The 20,615-nt window shown below is 42.4% G+C and overlaps 1 protein-coding gene across 1 annotated transcript in view; it reads left to right on the top strand.

Moving 5' to 3' along the window:
- LOC105826474 (extracellular matrix protein FRAS1-like) overlaps window positions 1-20,615 on the top strand; it is a gene marked incomplete at its 3' end in the record, with an annotated part of 188,987 nt that overhangs the window by 142,855 nt on the left and 25,517 nt on the right. Inside the window, exons 3-4 of the mRNA XM_012664466.1 lie at window positions 8,617-8,724; window positions 16,387-16,479. Coding sequence (XP_012519920.1) covers window positions 8,617-8,724; window positions 16,387-16,479 — 201 coding nt within the window. The remainder of the gene's footprint in view (window positions 1-8,616; window positions 8,725-16,386; window positions 16,480-20,615) is intronic.

Raw genomic sequence — 20,615 nt, 5'->3', positions numbered from 1 at the left:
CAAGAAAATAATTTTAATACGAGAGAATGGTATAGCTATAATTTAATTTCATGCACAAACATTTCGGATGTTTAATTTTTTTCTTCTCCATTTGCCTTGGGAATATGAAATGAAGTCTTTGGGAGCTGAATTAATAGAGAAAAAAGTAATTATAAGTTTAAGCTACAGTAGAGTCTCCCTAATATCTGGATTACCTAAAGTGAAAATATGAGGCAGTCATTTTATTTATAATGGAACTTTTTCTGTGGTTAACATCTCTTGGAATCTACGAGGGTTGTCTTGCCATTCAGGTGCTCTTAGGTCAGGCTGTCACTGCAACAGGATTGTGCTAGAACAAAGGGAAAGATGCGTGTGAAAAACAGAAGAGTTAACGGAACTAAGCCTGGCTTCCAGTTGCTTCAGAATTTGGAATGAGGACCACATTCTCTGGGTATTATATTTTATTCTATATTTTGAAGATATTCCAGCTTTTTTTCTTTTGCTGTACTACCCTCAGAGTATAGTTTCCACAGCACTCAATAATGGGATGGTGTGCAAACATTAAAGCTATGGAAAAGTTAACTTCTTATTTAGGAAGCTGGAGATTTCAGAAGGGATTTTCTACAGCTCTAAAAGCTATATCTACGCCTTCTGTCGTAGAAAATGCCATGGTCAACAGGTGAAGATTGTGGCAGGTGACGAGCTCATAGCTAACATTTATTGTGTGCTGGCTGTGGATGAGTTACCGTGCGAATGCATTAGCTTATTTCGTCATTACTGGCTCCTGACTGGGTCCAATCTTACCCTTAGCTTATGTATTAGGAAATGTAGACTCAGAAAAACTAAGAGATTTGACCAAAGTCCCCAGACTAGGAAGTAAATGAGTTAGTACTTGGACTCAGGTTTCCCCGTTCCACCATGTCAGCGTTGCTGCTGGAGTCGGCGTGGTTATATAACCTGTGCTCGTTGTCGCAGCCTGTGGGCGCGGAGGTGAGTTTGGTGGGAAAAAATACGCTTTAAAAACCAAATGGACACTGGTTCAACTATAGGAGCCATCAGTTGCAAGCTCTGTGAAGATTACCAAACCTCTCTGAACCTTGGTTTTATCATCTGTAAAATGGAGATGATGACAAAATCTATCTCAGAAGATTTTAGGAAGAAATAAAAAAAGATGTGAAAGTGCCAAAGAATCTGGAATCAAAAAGCTGCCCTCTTTCTCCTTGTTTTGTTGTTTTTTTTTTTTTTTTCCTGTGCAAAAGAAAACTGGGAGGAATAAGTCTGGCTTTGTGGAAGCAGGAGGAGCTTTGAGACATGAGGTAGGGGATGTTTACTCAGGCGGGGAAGCAGAAAAGGCCTTCCCGGGGAAGTGGTATTTACAGGGAGGCCTGGAGGACGTGTGGAAGCTGGACTGAGCGGGGAGGACCACGTGGGTAGGTTAGTGACTGAACCTCGGGGCCGCTTGTCTGTGAACGTAGGCGGCTCTGCCCTAGTGTTCCCACCGCATCGGTCGGTAAATGTCGGAGAGCAGACAGAAGTAAGAGGAACGATTTGAAATGGGAAGACTGCCGGACAACATGAGACGCTGTTATTGACATAGGACAACAGCATAGCATAGGGACAAAAGGAAACACTTGGACCCCGGGTCTGCCCATCACTAGCTGAGCTCTGGGCAAGTCACTTAGCCTCTTCACACCCCCGTCCCTCCGTTACAGAATCAGGGCCGTGATGTGCACAGGATGCCGTGAGTGTGGTCCTGGGTGTGCAAAGGGCTGGGAAGTGTCGCAGCTGGTTCCCTTCCCTCTTCTGCCTCCACCCTCGGCACCGTGCTATTCTGAGACATCTGTGCAGGAATGTGATGTTAACTCGCCACACTGTTCGGGGTCCCTTGAACAAAGACATTCTCAGTTATGTGTAGCGGTAAACTTTCCTCTGTGATTCATGCTGCTCTTCCTGTATCCAAGTTGGTATTCTTATCAGGTTTATCATTTTGAGACAGCCGGAGGAGGAGATCAGGTACAGCTAATCATGCCAGGATGCCAACGTGGGAAGCCATTTAGGTTTTTGATGTGTAAAACAAGAAACTCCTTCAGGGGATCTTATACAGAGCAGACCTTTGAAATAGGTCTCAGGAATTGGTTCCCCATTTTCTCTTTCGTTGGCGTGAACTCGTATTTGCTCCTCCTGAAAGGAGAGAATTTAATGTAAGTACAAATCTCATATCTTTTCTTAACAGTAAGTGTCCTCAGCTTCTTTTTATCTGGGGTGGGGTGAGGAGCTTTACGTGAACTTTAAAATGAGAACAAATGGAACAGGTATTGTTTATCTGAGCTGTCAGAGGAAGGGCACTTGAGGGAAGAATCGCTCTCTAAAATAACCTTATGAAAGTTATTGATTCGTTTCTTTACGGTTCCTCGACAAACAAAGACCATTATTTCTGTGCTGGAACTGGAGCTGGGTCAGAGAACCTTTTTTTATGGATTATCTTTCCTGAAAAGCAGACTTGTCAGGAAAATGAACCTCCAGAAATGAAGACATGAGGCCCAGTTGAATATCGTGTCCATTTCATTGCTCTGAAGGACAAATAGGGAACACCGTTAATTCTTAAAAATTTTACTGAGTACAAAGGGGTTGGGGCTAGCTCAGGAAATTTAGACAAATTGCCCACTGTTAGGCATTTGGTAAGTGGTTTTATTTAAATCCCCTCCCCCAAGCCAGTTCAACCCAGAAGCCCAGGTCTATCTCCCTGTGGTTGGCAAGGGAAAAAAAGCACAGCATTTTGTTTTCCTACCTTATATTTTAAAAGTAACTTTAAAAGATCACGTAAGTTATATATTTTTGTTACCGAAAAAAATAGAAAATACAGATAAGGATAAAGAGAAAAGGAAAAGCAAAAAACCTAGAACCCACATGCAGGATTGATAACCCTTCAATTACTGGTTTACGTAATTCCACTTAGCTTCCATGCTCGTAAATACACTTTCATCACACAAAAGCATCATATTCTGCACACTATTGTGGAATTTGAAAGCACAGCTTTTGGGGAGCTTTATTCCTTCTTTGATACTCTTGGTCTAAGAAGCTAAGGGAATTTAAAATGAGATGAATTAATTAATAGTTAAAGTAGGGTTATTATACCATTTAGATGAAAGAAAATTTATGTTGACAGTTGATATACTGCTCTTTAGAATACTATAAATAATTTTCCGCCTGAAATTTGGTACCGATTAGGGATATATTCATTGTTTATATTTAGCACTAATCAATGTTCAATAAATACTTAGCCAAGTGAAATAAATTGTTTTAAGCACCTTGTTACGTTAAAGTATTTGAGGATGGAGGCATTATATTATCTGCAAGAACATTTTATTCATATATTATTAAAAATACTTAAAGCCATTTAAACAGATATTTTGATTGCTTTTTAAGTTCATCATAATCTAATCCTTAATCTTCTAGTAAAAAACTATTTGAAGAGTATTTCTTTTGCAGCTCGTGTTAGATTGGAAGAGAGGATTATAAAGTGATGAAATTGCAGTAGTAACGTGGAAAATCTGTAAAACTTACTTTACAGTGTTATTTCTTTGGATTTTATGACTTTATCCAAAGTTCTAGCTATTGGGGAACTCTAGTATCCCTACTTTCCTAAAGCAGCTTTATGGGACCATACAAATTGATTTGTAAAGATTTAGACCTGAAAAATATATGGCCATCTACCCAGGCCTTGGTAAAGGGCTCGTTTCATTAAAATTAACCATAAATTATTTACTTCCATGGTGATATTAATATAAGGGTTTTTTTCACAAGACCAATGCCTAGATGAAGAAAAATTTTCTTCAAACATAGTTTGGCACTGGCGAAGTAATAACATTCAACATTATGGGCATTTTGTAGTGATACTATGTAAACATTGTTTTCTTAAGTTCTCCTACCTAAATGGAGTATCTCAATTCATATGGAGAGATACTTTTATGAAGGTAAGCAAGTACTCAGGGGTGTTCATTGCTTAATTTCAGCTAACATTCAGGAACTCTGAGTAAAGGGATGCAAAAAGAGAATAAAGTGAGATCTCCTTGCTTGAGGAATCGTGGTCTGCTGAGAAGACAGACAAGTAAACAAATCAGGAAGCCTTCCTAAGCCCAGACAAATTTAAACTTTGAATTAATGTAAAGAAAAATTATGGGTTTGTGAATGAAAGTGAAAAACTTACTCCATATTCTTGGAAGATCCTGTGTAGAGATTCAGTAAGCTGAGTTCAGTGCTTGAGAACTACTAAAAACATAATGGATTGTTTTGGAGCTGGGGTCGCTGTGAATGTAACTGAAGTGTAGAGAGCTTGCGTCTGGGGTAGGGATGTTGCATCTGGAGAGAGTCAAGATGGCTGGCACTGGGCAGCCACACTGAGCTCTAGGGGAGTGCGTACAAGCTGGTGTTGCCAGCCAGTGTCTGAGTTAAAGGAGCGCATGGTTCACGGTTATGCCAGCTTAGTGAGACGGAAACTTTTCTAATTACTCAACTAGTCTTGAAAACTCAACCTATAGATTTATTTCTCCCTTCTGCTATAATGTTCTGGATCCTTTAAGTGCTAGGGTCCTAATCAGATGGGAAAGCCAAGGTACTTATGGAACTATTTTTACTCTGAGAATTTGAATTAAAAATAAATTACATTTAAGCCAGACACACTGTTCATATATTTTTTTTTTTTTAGAAACAGGGTCCCACTCTGTCACCCAGGTTGGAGTGCAGTGGTGCCATCATAGCTCACTGCAGCCTCCAAATCCTGGGCTTAAGTGATCCTCCTGCCTCAGCCTCCCGAGTAGCTGGGACTATAGGTGTGAGCCACCATGCTCAACTAATTTTTTTTATTATAGAGATGGGATCTCGCTATGTTGCCCAGGTTGGTATCAAACTCTTGGGCTCAAGTGATCCTCCCATCTTGGCCTCCCAAAGTGTTGGGATTACAGGCATGAGCTACCATGCCCAGCCCATATGTTGGATTTGAATACAACATCTCTTTTGATTCTTTCAGTAACCGTGTGGGGTTAGCATGCCTGTTTTACTTCAGCATCCATATTTCATAGGTGAGAAACCTGGGACACGGACACCTCAACTCAGTAACAGACTCACAGTTAATCAATGACGACACCGGGATTCAAGCTCAGGCAGTCTGGCTCCAGAGCCTGAGTCTCACAAGAGCTTTGTGAACTTGGGCAACTTGTTCAGTCTTTCTCATCCTGTTTCCTCATCTGTAAAATGGAAATAACAATAATGCCAGTTTCATAGGGTTGTCACGCACATAGCTGCTTTGTGTAGCGTTGACGCACAGATCCGTCCCCAGCCTTCCAGGGTGATGGCGGAGGTGGGGAAAGCCCCTCTCCTCCTGCACCACACCTGTCCCTGTGGTCAGCACTTCCTGCTCTGAGAGTGTTCAGTGCAAGAGAAGTGATCAATAAATAAATGGTAGCTGGTGGCCGTGTGAAGTTGTCATTTTTATTTAATCTGTAGCCGGAAGCTGAGATTGTTTTCTTGAAATCAGCGGGAGACATACGTTACATTGTGCTTGGGAATGAAATGTGTTTTCCACCCTTCTTGTCATTGCTGTTTGGGTTAAGAGCAGACTGTAGTTGTCGCCCTGTTGCCAGTTTTGAAGAATGTGCTGCGACAATAAAAAGAAAGAAATCCAGAGGTGTTCTAAGCCAGGTTCTGGTACTCATCTGTTTCGATTCAGTGTTTTTTTTTTTTTAACTTCGAAATTAATAGTTTTTATTTTCTGAAATTATTAAGTACATAGTAGTTAGATTTTTACAAAATAATGTACATTTTAAAGTATATCTAATTGAAGTTTCTTGAATTCAGCCTTGATTACAGCTAACTTAATGTGGCCTTCCAACATGAAAAGGTTCCCCACCCCTGGTGCATGGCTTTACTAGACAGCCAGAATGGTTTGTGGCACCAAAAGTTAAGAACTCTGACCTCAAATTTGTCCCAGTCGGCTGTACTCTGTTAATCCATAGCAATAATTGTTCCAGTATGCTTTTAGACTGAAGCTCGTTTAAATTAATAGAAATTGGCTTCTCTGAGGCTTTTCTTCATGGGCCTCCCTGGATAATGTGAGTTCCCTTTGAGTAGGTAGGAATGTTTCCCACCATCCTTGTACCTTGGCTTATTCATACAGCAGTATAGAGTCTACAGTGTCCTTTCACACACATTATGACATTTGAACCGCACGATAACCCAGTCTGGGGAACTCCATTTCCTCTCCCGCCCACCAACATCTCAATTCAGTATTTTTATGAATCAGACACTGGGAATGTCATCTCACCTCAGATATGCTCTGTGTTTCCTAAGTGACTTTGGAGAGGTCCCTGTGTTTGAAGCACATTCCCTAAGAGGTTATGAATTTAGCATTTCTTGACTCAAAAAGATGACTTCAATTTTTGCTTGGGAATGTTGTGCATATCCACATAAATATACGCCAATATTGATGTATTGGTCATGGTTCTCTAGAGAAACGGAACATGTATGTGTATATCCTATTGGATATCTCTCTAAGAGAGAGATTTATTTAAGGAATTAGCTCATGTGATTATTGGGACTGGCAAGTCCAATAGCAGTTCACAGGCTGGAAACTCGAGTAGAATTTCTACATTTCAGTCCTAAGGCTGAACCCCCTCTTCTCCAGGAAACCCCAGTTTTTGTGATTAAGGCCACCAACTGATTGGATGAGATCCACCCGTATTATAGAGAGTAATCTCCTTTACTTGAAAGTCAACTGATTGTTCATGTTAATCTTATCTACAAAATATCTTCACAGTAGTATTTAGACTAGTGTTTCACCAAACAAGTGGGCGCCGCAGCCTGGCCAAGTTGGTACATAAAATTAACCATCACATTTGGTTTCTGCCATTGTGTGTGAAGACGTCTGTGGCTAGCATCCGTCGGTTTCCTAGCTCATTCCAACTCTAGTTGAAAGCTGGTGTTCTGATGACTCCAGCAGGAGGTTAGAAACTTCTCTTACTCTTCCCTAAAGTATTTTAGTAGCACTTGACTGAGGAAAAAAGGATGAGAAAGTTTAGAAAGGAGAAAAAAAGGTCACTAAGCAACTTATGACATATTTACTCTTATTTTTTCAAGGATCTACCATGTGCCAGGCCAGGTCAGTTCCCCGTTCTATAGGGGCTTACAGTCTGGCCCAGCAAGGCCAGCGGGAATGTAAGTGGTGCAATAAACCATGGCAGTGTTGCAGGAAACAGGAGGGTGCAGAGGAAGGCTGAAGAGCTATACCCAAGTGGAGGTCGGGGTTAGGAATCACTCATCTCTGAGGCTGAGGCTTGAAAGGAGAGTGTTGGTCTGCAGACTCTCTCTGGAGAAGTCAGAGAAGAGGAGGGATCCCAGGAGAGAGAGATGTGAGACCAGGTCAGGGAAAGCCGGGGCCGTCCAACAGCTTGAGCAGGTTGCTGGGGGACAAAAGGCTCAGGGCTGTGAGATTGGTGAAGGCCGGGGGCACAGGTGGTGGCCAGATTATGGGGTCTGCATTTTACCCCATCAGAGGTAAAGATGAAACACAGAATAGTTTTAAATCAGGGAATAGCATGGACAGCACTCTTAAAAGAGATTTAGAGTTTGAAACTTAGTCTAACAGTGTGGCTGTCTTCAACCCATATAGAATAGGAATTGGGGTTAGGAAATCTCGGGGAAATGGGTCTCAGTACAGTTTATGGTATCTTCACTGCTTTAATTCAAAATCATCAGAGCAGCCTTTCAATAGAGATAACAGGTCTCCATGGAATCTATGAGACAGTTGGTCTCAAAGTTATTGCAAAATCGGCACAATTGAAATGTGGATTTCAGCATGACGGAAGGTAAGAAATAGAAAAGAAATTTATTGAGACCCTTAACCGAGGTCAGGTTCATGTTCTGTTCATGACTGTTGTTTTCCTTTTCAATTTGTTGAGTAATAACATAGTATCATCAGTTTATATTTACTTAACTCCCTCACGTTCGTGATCCAAAATCATCTGTGAGATCCTTATGATTAGTGCCCATACTTGGGCCTCATTTGTGCTCCAGTGATCCTGGCAGCAGGCTGGGCACATGATAGCCACTCAGTACGTGTGTGTTGGTGCATCTGTCTTAAAAAACCCAACAACTTCTCCAATTCCTTCTTGTTCCTGATGAGTGTTGGAGTACATAGTAGCAAAGAGCTGGGAAGTGAAGTCTGAGGTGCTCATGTATCCAGTGGCAAATGCTGCCTTTGGAAGATGCCAGTTAGTGCCAGTCAAAAGTGTCGTTTTGCTTTAAACATGCTCTGATGGTTTCTGCTAGTTAACAGCAAAGAGTCAGGGAGCAGCTTGTCCTCCTGAGGTTTTGGGTCAATCGATGGTTTTTACTCTGGGTATCGACAGCTCTCTGCCGCTTGCCCTTGTCTTTGGCTGCGTGGGTTGACTGTTGTGAAATGGATTATGCTGCTCATATTGCCTCTCGGGGCTTAATCAGTGCCCAGCAAGCGCTGCGTGTGGTGTGTCTGTGACTTTCTTTTGTCTTTTGATTGTTTGGGATGTGGGCTGCTGATGGTGCTGCTTTCGTGTGCTCACGCATTGACCGACCAGTGTTTAAATCAGAGTTTATGCTTCTTTGCAGGATGCCACAATTTGGAAGCCCGATTCGTGCCAGAACTGCCGTTGCCATGGTGATATCGTTATCTGCAAACCTGCCGTTTGCAGAAACCCTCAGTGTGCCTTTGAGAAGGTATGATATCCTAATTGTATCCTAAATGTATCGGTAAGTAAAGGGTTGGGTCTTTGCATTGTTCAGTCATCTTTTTTTGACATTTATCCCAACCTCTAATTGAAAGCGTTATGAAATGCAGAAGGGAATTTTAATACATCATTATCTAATAACATCCTAATTTTCCGAATTTTAACATATCATATCTAAGAACATCCTAATTTATATTTATTGAGCATTTACTCTGGACCAGGTACTCAGTTAAAGGTTTCACAAATGTTATCCCATTTAATAGTATGTGGGGTAGGTATCTTTATTCCCACTTTACAGATGAGGAAAGGGAAGCTTGGAGATTTTAAGCAACTTAACTATGATCATGCAAATAATAAACTGCTGCCCAGAGATTTTACCTAGAGTCTGAAAGATGTCAAAGCTGCTAATATTAACCACAACACTTGGGAATCATTGAATGGATTGAAAGTCAGAATTGATTCCTTGGAAATGATTTTCTAGGAATATCATCGGGATCTGCCACGGATTGTGTTACTGTGTCACCACTGGGCTCCCTAGCAACACAGAAGTCTTTGACTCGAGAAATCTCCTTGTATTTGACCAAGTCTGTGATTGGTGTTTCCTCCTTTCCCCTGTTAAAAATTTTGAGTTTTTTCTGATTACACATCTCTTTTGTTAGAATAATATTTTTTCTAGGTGCTGACTCCTTCCTTTTTAAAGTGAATCTGTTAAAAAAAAAAAAAAAGAAAAAAGCTTTAAATTTGAACTTTTCAGGTTCCCTGGACAAGACCGATTATTTTCTTTAAAAAGCATTCTGACAATTTCAAAAGCACAGTTTATTTTTCTAGTTTTTTGCCCTTCCCCCAATAATTAATCTTGAGCCTTTATGCCATCTAATGAGTGAAGCTATACGTTTAAGGGTATTCCTCCATTTTTGCATGGGTATATTCCTGGGAAGCTGGGAGCACATCAAATGTTAGTAAACTTGAGAATATTTTGTATATTATGGGGCTTTCTCTTTTACAGATTACATACTCACTTTCTAAAAAAATCACTACTTGGCTTGCTGAGTAACTCATATCAGAATCTGAGCTGGTGCTATAAAGACCTTGAAAAAAATGCCCCCCGTCTTCCTCCCACTTTGCACGAAATGTTAGAAGATCTAGATTGTATTGCTGAAAACTAAACATGTTCTATGTCGGGGCCTATGTATGGCCTATGAACTAAGAATGGTTTTTGCATTTTTAAATGGTTAAAAAAAATCGAGAACAGTATTTTGTGATGTGAAAATTATATGAAATCACATTTCAGCATTCATAAATAAGTTTTATTGAAATACAGCCTCGCTCATCTGTTCGTGTATTGTCCTTGGCTGCTTCTGCTGCAATAACAGCATTGTGTAGTTGTGATGAAGACCATAAGTAGCTCTCAAAGGCTAGATATTTATTGTCTGGCCCCTTACAGAAAAAGTTTCTGCTCCTTGCTCTATACCCAACTTGTGATTTTATACTTTCCTAATTTGTTCTTCTACTTTTTCTCTTCGTAGTAAATGCCAACTCCATTTTCTTAGTCGCTCTGGCCAGAAAACTTAGAGTCATCTCTGACTCCTCACTTTCTCCCACATCCTACATCCAGTATGTTAGCAAACCTCCAGCTCTTCTTCACAAAGCAATAAATGCCAAATGCAACCTCTCTGCTCTTGCCGTGGTGCCATCTGTTATCTGCCTATTTGCCTGGATTCTCACAGTAGCCTCTTAACTGGCTTCACTGTTTCTGTACTTACCTTTTTCACTGTAATCTTGATATAGCAGCCAGTGAAATCCTAGTAAAATTGAAGTCAGATCATGTTGCTTTTCTCCTTAAACCTCTCCAGTAGCTTCCAGTGGCTTCTCTTCTCATTTGAGGTAACTCCTCACAGTATCCTTTAAGGTACTGCCGCACCCCTCTAATTAATCTTCCACTATTCTTTCCCTTGCTCACTCTGCTTCAGACACCAAGCCTCCTTGCTGGTCCCTGGATATACATGTATATATCCGAGAAAGAACAATTTCAGCAGGAACAGCAAAGTGTGAAGGCCCCATGACAGAAGTGTGCCTAGCGTGCATATAAAGATGCATACGTGTGCATACATGCATACATATGTGTGTGTGTACATGGCTTGATCCTCTACTTCCTTTAAGTCTTGCCTGAATGCCGTCCTGTTTAAAATTGCAAATCTCCACCCTCATCACATATTTTGTATCCCTCTCCCATACTCTTTTCTTTTTGGCACTATTAACACTATCTGGCATACTATATATTTTACTGTTATTTCTTGTTTACTGTCTCTTTTATTCTCTGTATATCCTCAGCACCTACAATAGCACCTGACACATGGTAGGCACTCAATAAATATCTTTTTACTGACTGGCTGGATGAGAGATGAGCCCAGAGAGTTGATAAGTTCAAGGTTATGCAGAGCCTCGTGTGCTGTAGTAAGATTGGAATTTTGTTTTAAGGTGGTACAATATTAATATAAAGATTTCAGGCATAAAGGTGGAGGGGTCAGCTTTTCTTTTAGAAAGGTCTCGCTGGTTTTTCCAAGGTAATGCACAATATTGGAAATGTGAAGATCAGTTTAGAGGCTATGGGAATAGTCCAGGTGAGAAGATGAATACCAGGATTAGGGCAATGGCAGTGTAGGGGTCAATAAATATTTAGGGGATAAATCAGAACTGGATGAAAGGAGGGTGAGGGAACGGAAAAGAAGTGGCTGCCATATTTATGGCTTATGACTAGTTGGTTAGCTGGGTCACCAACCAATGTGGAGAATCCAGGAGAGTGAGGAACAACAGCCCATCTGAGAAAAGTGATGATTTCAGTTTGGGGCCCGTTGAGTTTGAAGTGTCACGGGAGGAGCCAGGTCGATATGCCAGAAAGGCAGCTGGTTATATGAGTCTGAAGCTCAGAGGAAAAGATGGGGCTGGAGATACAATGTGGGTATCATCAGCAGATAGACAGTGCAAACTCTTAGAACCAATGTGCTCATCCAAAGAGACTGTGGGAGAAAAAGATACAAGACTAAGGATGGAATTTGGGGAACAAAGCCATTTAAGGGGAGGTGAACATAGGGAGCTTAAGAAAATTAAGACATGGTCAAAGAAGGTAACAGTATTATGGTCTCCAGGAGAGTGGAGAATTTCCAAAAAGAGTTTGCGTTAACAGTGTTGATCATAGTTAAGGGAATAAGTAGGAGGAGAATTTCATGTGATCCGTTGGATTCGGCAACACGTAGGTCACTGGTGGCCACGCTGAGGCTGGAGTTGGTGGAGTGGTGGGAGAGGAAGCCGCACTGCAGAGGTGTGAGGGGTGAATGGAAGGTGGGGAAGAAAAGCTAAGTAAAGACCACTCTTCCAAGAGCTTGACCAAGAGTGGAAGAAGAGAATGGGACATCAGATAGGCAGCATTGTGTCTGTGAAGTTTCTTTGCACCTCCCCTCCCCAGCCGTCAAGCCCTCCCGGGTGCTGCCGTGGCGTCTGTCCCGGCCCTTCCTGTAGCCCTTGACCAGACTGTCTGCTTCTTCCTCAGACTGTCGGCCGCTTGGGCAGGATCTTATTTTCACTGTTGCAGCCCAGCAAACAGTGTAGTGTGTGGCACCCAGAAAGCACTCAGCCACTATTTGTGGAATGACCACACAAGGGAAGGGAGAGGGTTTGTTTTGTTTTTTTTTTTTTAGTTTTTGATATTGGCATGAAAGAAATATAATCACCTTAGGAGGGAAAGAGGCAGGACCCAGACCAGAAAGAGAAGTTTAAGATGTGGGGGTGAGAGACAGAGACAGAAAAAGGAAATTAGAAGGAGTGATTCTGGAGGAGAACAGAGGATGTGGGAAGAACAGAGGAGCATGGGGTAGGCTGGGGGGTGGCGGGGGGACAGCCTCCTTCTCTAGAAATGGAAAGAAAGAGCCATGCTTGGATGCAGATGGAATCAAACTTGCGGGTAAGAAAAGGGGCAGGATACTGAGGTAGTCCATACCTGATGAGCTTACTTCGTGAAGACTTTGAGGTACACCTGGGTACAGAGAGTACCGAATGTTAGGAGCTGAAACTGAGGGGAGAAAGGGACCGACCAAGGTCAAGGTAAAGGATTTGTGGGTGGTGCTAAAGGCCAATGGGAGCAGGAGGCCGTGAACCCGTAGGGGTACCAGGCTGCATGGTGGATGATTTTTTCAGCAATGCTTACAAAAGAGGACAAGGCAAATTGGGGGATAGATCCAGGATTGGGATTGTTTCATGTTAACGAAGAAAAAGAATACAGATGCAGGACGTGGTGAGCGGAGCTCAGACTAACACGAGTAGGAAAAGGGGGTCTGCTCAGGGCTGAATTACTGGGGCTGGGTGACTGCAAGGAGAAGAAGTGCTCAAGGATCTCCCTGATGAAATGAGAGGACACATGGGCGTGAGGGGGGGAGGGAGCTGAAGACTGTAGCAGGCTCAGGGGTGGAGAGTTGAAGATTCCTAGTTTATAGCCGTGTGAGGGTGGCCAGGTGTCAAGGTTGGCCACAGCCATGTGGAGTAAGGTGAGAATTGCTTGAATTGAGGTGGGCAAGAGTGTACGAGGATGGAATGTTGGACTGGTCGTTTTCATGGACATTGAAGTTGTCCAGAATGATGTCTAGACTTGGGGCAGGAAAGAGACTGAGATCCAGGTATCAAGTCTTTGGTGAGTGAACACGAGGGATTGGTCAGCAAATTGGTAAATGATGGCGATAAGGAAGAAGGCTGTAACCAGAAAGCATGAACTCTAAGGAAGGAGCTTCCTTATCTGTAAAATGAGGGGATTGGACCAGATGATCCAACCGCAGGAAACCTTCCAAAATCATGTAAGTGTTCCACGGAGCTGTTGGGTTCTTTATTTTAAGTAATGAAATCGGATCACAAGATGGTTGAGCTAGCAGGGACCTGTCAGTTAGTCAGACTTCCTCATCCCACAGAGAAGCAGACGTGGCTGTTTAGTCACTTGCTCAGAGACACATAGCTCGTAAGTGGCCCAGCCTCAACAAGAACCGCAGACCCTTGGTCACGGCCCAGAGCAGAGTAATGTCTACTCTACCGTGTGGCTCTCAAGTTTCCCTTTGTGTTTTCAACAGCATGTGTTGCTGTTACTCAAACATGCTATGGTGCATGTATATCAGTTTATGGCACAAGTTAATGAATCATTGTGCCCTAAATCATTGTTAATAATATTGTTAAAATTGGTTTCCTATCTTTTTTTTTTAACCTTTCAAAGTAATTTATGTTTTGATCATGGATTGACTGGAAGTAACCTAGTGTCAGTGGCAATTCTGATAGATATTTTTGATACCTATCTGTCATTTATTCATCCTATAATCATATATAGTAGATTCTACATCCATGTCGTATATCTGTATAGAATAGCTGGCTGAATAGATTAGCGGGTGGAGAGAGAAAGAGAGAAGACAAAGACATTTAGAACCTTGAATATTTAACCCAGTCCTGTCAGAACCAGTCTTGTCTTCAAGGATGTCTGGAGAACATATATGCAAAGAGGGCCATACCATGCAAAGAAATACTTTAGTATGTGGTGAGGTTTTGGCTGCAAACTTCAATGCAGATAATAACAGTATTTAGCAGATACAGTTGTGAGAATTAATCTCCTCTCTCTCTCTCTGTGTATCCATATATGTATATCTATCTCTCAGTCCAGTAGGCTTAGGAGAGTACCTGGCTATTGCAAGCACTCAGTAAGTGTTACCTATAATTATCAAACTATCATCATTATTATTGTTGAACTTCTAGGTCCTAAGCAAGTAATCTTGCCCAGCTCCCCTGGCAATGTTCACTGATGTGTCCTGCCTCTGTGGCCACTTTTCCAATGCTTTCCTTTGCAAAGCCTGGAGGAGCAGAGTGGGCCTGTGTGAGCTGTGCAGCCCACAGCTCACCAGGCCATGCAGGGCTACACAGTTAGGTGGCAAGAACTCTCTGCTTATCATTCCCCAGGCGCCCACATGCAAAATTCTTTGCTCCTCCTCTAACTTACCTCTTTAATATCCCACCAGAAGTTCAGTAGATAGACCCAAGTTGACCACATACTCTTCTCCTCCAACTGCCACTCACAAAAAAGAATATTATGTTTATGAAATGAGCTTTGAGGGCTAAATCTAAAAATTAGTTTTTATATAAAACAAAGGAAACTAATTTGGGGGCATAATATATCCCCTGAAGTCTTTCATTCTAACTGCTTTTTTTCCCTGGCTCCCTGCTTCCATGTTGGAATATAAAAATTTGGATTATCTTATTTTCTATCTGCACAAAATTCTTAGCGGAAATTAAGCTAAAGTAGTTTCTATTATTGTCTCAGTGGAAACTGACACATGTCGTTTTCTCTTGGGGTTCAGAGGGCACTTTTCTGTAAAGTCATTAATATGGCATAGTGTGTGTAATTTAGTAAAATTCCATATCATATAAGTTTTTTCCTTTGTCAAGCAAATGAGAAGAATTTGGTGGTCACTGTTATTGATGTATGTATCTGTTTAGTGGATTAACAATTGTAAAATCACAGTCCCATTTCCCATCTACTCTCATGGTTATAGTTATATAAAATTAGACTTCTCTTGTGGGTACATTTTTTTTTAAATGGAAGCAACCAAAAATGGCACATGAGACATTAACACGCTTACATACACACACACATAATTTTCCTAATGCTACTGGTTGAATTCTTTGTAGATTTTTATCCTGTGGACGCATCATGGTTTCCTGGCTAATGCAGGTTCTTCTACCATTTTTGGTCAAAATCACTCATTGCCTGTTCTGCCAGGTCTCCAGACTTGAGAGAGTCCTTGAGAAACATAGCAGAGGGGCAACTTGAGTGGAAGATCTAACAGGAGAATCACTAGGCCCCAAAGGCAAACAAACTTATGCTCTTTGCTCCATATTTTTAGTAACTCTTAGATACACAGATCCTTCACGGTGACAAATGGATGGCTACTTAACAGATGACACCTCCCCGATCAATCCTGGAGTATCAGGTGGTGGCCCACCCTCTTGATAGTATTGAGAAACACAACTGCAATTATAGAAGCCTTGAAAAACAATGTAGATCTTTATTGGGGACCAGGAACCCTACCCAGCTCATGACAATACATCTGTACGATACCTCCACACGATGCTGCTTCCTCTCAGGACTTTGTCCTCCAATATCCTGCCCCGTGTGCCTTGCGACTCTGCTTCCCAGGTAGAAGTTAACCATCAGAGAACTGCAGCTCCCCTCTGCTGGCTGCACTGGGCCTCTCTAAGGTAGCTGGAAGACCTGCCAGCCCTGTGGTCGGCCCCCTTCCCCACACTCAACCGAGGGAAACTGCTCATCTTGGGTGAAACTCAGATGGAGCATTTTAGTGAAAAAAGTCTTAACTTCATTACATGTGAAAAGATGTAGACTGTCTTTTTTTCAAGGAAATTATTTTCACAATGGGATTCTTTTTATCTTTGAGGGAAGCTCATCTTGACATAGATAGAACCCTTTGTCTTAGTTTATTCATTTTATCCCGTCTATTGTTGTCACCCCTGGAAACCCATGATTTTGTCACTCTGAGATGACTTGGGGTGTGATGAACCATGGTAACTGTGTTTGCTGCTGCTGTTTTACACCGAGCTGCTTTTAAATGCTCAGGGAGAAGTGCTTCGAATAGCTGCCAACCAGTGCTGCCCTGAGTGTGTCTCGAGGACTCCTGGATCTTGCCATCACGAACAGAAAATCCATGAGGTAAGCGTTTCCTGACCCAAGGTTGATTCTGTGTCTGTAGATCATTGGCGAGGGAAAGCTGAGTGTTAAACTTGTGTTGATGAGAGAAGTGTTTTTCTTTGCCTGGGCTACGGAGGACGTGAGGCTGATTTGAACTTTCTGTGAGTGTTTAGCTTCTTGAATGAGATTAAAACTATCCTATTTATTGTATAGCCCTATATAAATATTTGTAGATTGAATTTGTGTCTTAGGGTGTTGACATTGACGTTGAAGCAGTTGTGATGTTGAGAATACAAGCACCGCCTTCCTTCTGTCTGCTCCATACATTTTTTATTTGATAGTTACAAACAATGCTGAGCTGGCGAGTAGAGACCTTAGTACTTCCATGTTAAATATGAACAAATTGAATTGCAGAGAGCTTATGGCAATTGCCTGATGTCGTATTACGAATAAGTGGTATAACTTGGGCTGGAACCCTGGTCTTCTGACTCCTAATTCAGGGTTCTTTCCATTAGAGGAGAATTTCTCCATGTTATTGACATTTTAAGCTTTGTTGTGGGGTATGTGTTGTGCATTGTAGGATGTTCAGCAGCTTCTCTGGCCTCTACCCACCGGATGCCTGTAGCATCCCCCAGTCATGGCAACCAGAAACATCTTCAGGCATGGCCACATTTCTCCTAGGGGGCAAAATGCTCACCTTCTCCTCATTTAGAAATACAATAGTAGAAATCTATCCTAAGGGTTTTTTTTAATTCTTACATACTTTCTTATTCCAGATATTTCAGGATTAATTTAGAGATACTAAATATTGGTTTAAAAGTACCATTGCAAAGTTTATAATAGAAATTATGAAAATAGACAGTTCATCTCCACTCACACTTAAATGTTACCTGAGGTAGCAGGTGAAGTTGAATGTGATGGAAGAGACTTTACTGTAGTCCTCATCTTCCACCTGATACAGAACTTTCACAGGTTAGTGTCTCTGCCCATTCAGGAGAGAGCACAGGTTAGCAGGATTTGATATGCCCCCTCTAGGCTGCTATTCGGTGTGTACCGAAAACTCAGAGAGTACTTTGCTCGTGTCCCCTGGGATGGGATTGTCTTACTCGTGCCATGGTTTCCTAATGACACGAGGAAGTCACTCTTTCACTTTTGCACAATGTGTTGCTGAAAGACAGCCAAGAGGGACCTACGCTGGGAGTGTCTTCACGCCACCCATCACCGTGTGCGGCTCGCGTCAGCCTGTGTCATGTAGGGTGGTGTCAACTTTAAATGCCACAGAGGGAGAATTTCCCCTGGGACATGGAAGGTGCCACAGGGCAGATTGGTCATGGAAACAACCAGTTCAGAATGATGGGAATAGATGTATGGTTCAAGGTGAAAAACACCAAGCTGCATCTTTCCAGTGAAAGAACCAAAATAAGGTCAGGATCTGGGGAGAAAAACCCAGATATCTCAAATAAGAGGTGGCAGCAGGGACATGAGCAGTCGGAATTCAGTAAATCTTTGCATGGGCCACTCTGATAACACAGACACTCTCTCATGTGATGCTCGTGCATGTGTCCAGTTTTCTCGTCTTGGTTTAAGATGCCTAAGAACATTGACAATACTTTCTCTGTCTTTATAATGATCTTCTCACCCAACCTGGCACTTAGCACTGCTCAAGAAATGATGAATGAAAGACTCAAATGATTAATAAGCCCTGTCTCCAACCTCTCCACGCCCTGATCCGGGGGGCTGTTGGTCATTAACCTGTGTGGCTGGATAATTCTAGGCCCACAGATCTGCGGTGGGTTAGTTGGAAATCCTCTTGGCCCCCTACTTCTGCTGGGAGAGTTCAGAAAGTTCTCCTTCCGGTCCCCCTTCTCCTTGCCTCCCTCGCAGTTCACCTTTCTGTGATAACACATCATACGGAAAGCTCTAAACTGGGTAAGAACACGCCCATGTGTTGTTTTACCATATACAGCTTTCAAATTTTACTTCTGAGAAAATGTTGCATTTCTGGTACTTGATATAACTGAGAAAAAAGTGGAATTTCGAGAAGTATAGTTTTTTGGGGGAAAACCCCTCTAGTGGTCTGCTTCTTCAAATAGAGATAGAAGATTCTTTTTTAAGATGAGACAAAAATCTCCTAATTTTAGTCTTAATAACATTAAAATTATTATAATATGTTTCTTTTCTTCTTTCCTTCCTCTCTTTCTTTCTACATTTCCCCTGGGTCCTTGACAAACCCTTCTTAGTATTATCCGTTGTCTTGAGTGGTTTAAATGCTTATCTAATTTGGTCTGAGTCTCACCTCATCACTAGCATCACTAGAGTTTTTCCTGAATCTTGCAGCCTTTTCTTTTTTGCCCTTTCAGCTTGTTTGGGAAGTGGTTTCCAGAGAACTTTCCTCTCTCACTGAGCAGCAGTAATCCTGCCTTTAGCCTTTGGCTTGCATCCCATACGGGAGGTTATGGAGACTCTCCCAGTCCCTATAAAAAAGCCTGGTGTTTTTAGATCTTTGGAATGGTGATCTGAAGTGGAAGTTTTCCGCTTAGGATAGACTGGGTGTGGCCGGCGGGGAATCAGCTGCAGTAATACTATCCCCAGAGAACGTGGTTCAGGCACGGGAAAGTCGAGGTCGGGCTGAGCTGAGGGTTGCAGGAGAAGTGGAGCCTCGCTGGAGGACCTCCTGCGCGGGCAGAGGAGGCGGCACCTCCTGGGACTGGCCTTCCAGCAAGTCAAGACATGTCTCAGGACCATTCCTGGAGGGAGGAAAACACTTGAGCCTTTCGGCTGACTCGGGGTTATCTGAGAGTGTTGCACGGCTTTATTACAGCCAGGACTGGGGGGACTATTTCATGTACGACCTTCCCGAAGCTGTGCTTTCAAATTAACTTTTGGATCTGTGCCTGGCCCTGCCAACAAGCCAGGGAGACAAGCCTCAGTGTGTTTTTCTAAAGAACTGTTTGAAAGCTCTTTTCCTGTTCCTTTCCCCACAAATTAGCTTGTACAAGGGAGGGGAAAGGAGCATTAATCCCCTTTCTTCCCTTCTTTACTGATTTAATCCCAGCACCGGATATTGTCCCATCTGAGAAGGTAGGGCAGGTGGCAACGCCCAAGTGCTCAATCTGGCTGAGCAGAGGCACGGGGTGCGCTCACTGTGCCTGTCTGCGAGGCTGAAAGACTGATCTGTGCGTGCAAGGAAAGAAATGAGTATTGAATTCTGCAACCTTGTTCTCCTCCAAGCAGAGGATGTAATTAAAATATGCACTGAACATTCCCAGATATTTAGTATGCTGGGTCTATAACTTCATAACAGGAACAAATTATATGAAGAAAAATTATTTTTTTGCTCTGTCAGTAAGCCGGGCAAATGCTTTATGACCTTATCTTTCCTTTGGACTGTGTCAACAGCCAAGCCAACTTGTTAGTCGACTATGCAGAAGAATATATTTAAGATGTTGTCTGCAGAATTTGCTTTTGCCCATGTCAAACTCTCATGTTTTCAAAAAAGCATTTATAAGGTTAAGTAAGACGGCACAGATAGAACCAGGTCTCGTGGGAGCATTGCTTTGTGCTTCAGTTATTCCTTCATTTCACAAAGCTCTCTGCCGCTGCAGTGCTCATAAAATAACGCTTTTGTAAATGGGTATGAAGAGCACTGTGAAGTTACACACACACACATCTCGCCATGTGCTGAACGCCTTGAGCTCTAGGCCGGTCCTTCACATGCATTATCAACCCTCAGAACACTCTGGGGAAGGAGGTGTCCCTGTTCCGGGCATAGGAGTAAGAGGCAAACACGGAGGGGACTTACGCACCTTGTCCCCTCCAGAGATAGGGGAGCAACTCCTCTTCGTCACGCTGCACACTTTGGACCACCGTCTGGGGCTTCTTCTGTGGCTGCGACATTAAGCAGTGGAGCCCCCCAGCCGACTGTTCTGTCATTTCCGTAATTCTCATGTTTATTGTGAAGGGAGAATCCATTGCTTGGTTTTATCTCTTGAGTTAGGTAATCGATTCACAAGATCAGAGCGCTCATAGGTACAAAGAGATTAGCTGATAAAGCTCTCATGTCACAGGTGAAACACTGGGTGATTGACAGGTGGTTATTATAATTAATTTTTGTGTTTTCTGTCTGAAAGGTGGTGTGATCGCAAATGTTTTGGAAA

Source organism: Propithecus coquereli, unplaced genomic scaffold (assembly GCF_000956105.1).
Source record: "Propithecus coquereli isolate 6110/MARCELLA unplaced genomic scaffold, Pcoq_1.0 Scaffold898, whole genome shotgun sequence".
NCBI classification, from domain to species: domain Eukaryota; kingdom Metazoa; phylum Chordata; class Mammalia; order Primates; family Indriidae; genus Propithecus; species Propithecus coquereli.
This window is presented reverse-complemented; position numbering and strand designations above follow the sequence as displayed.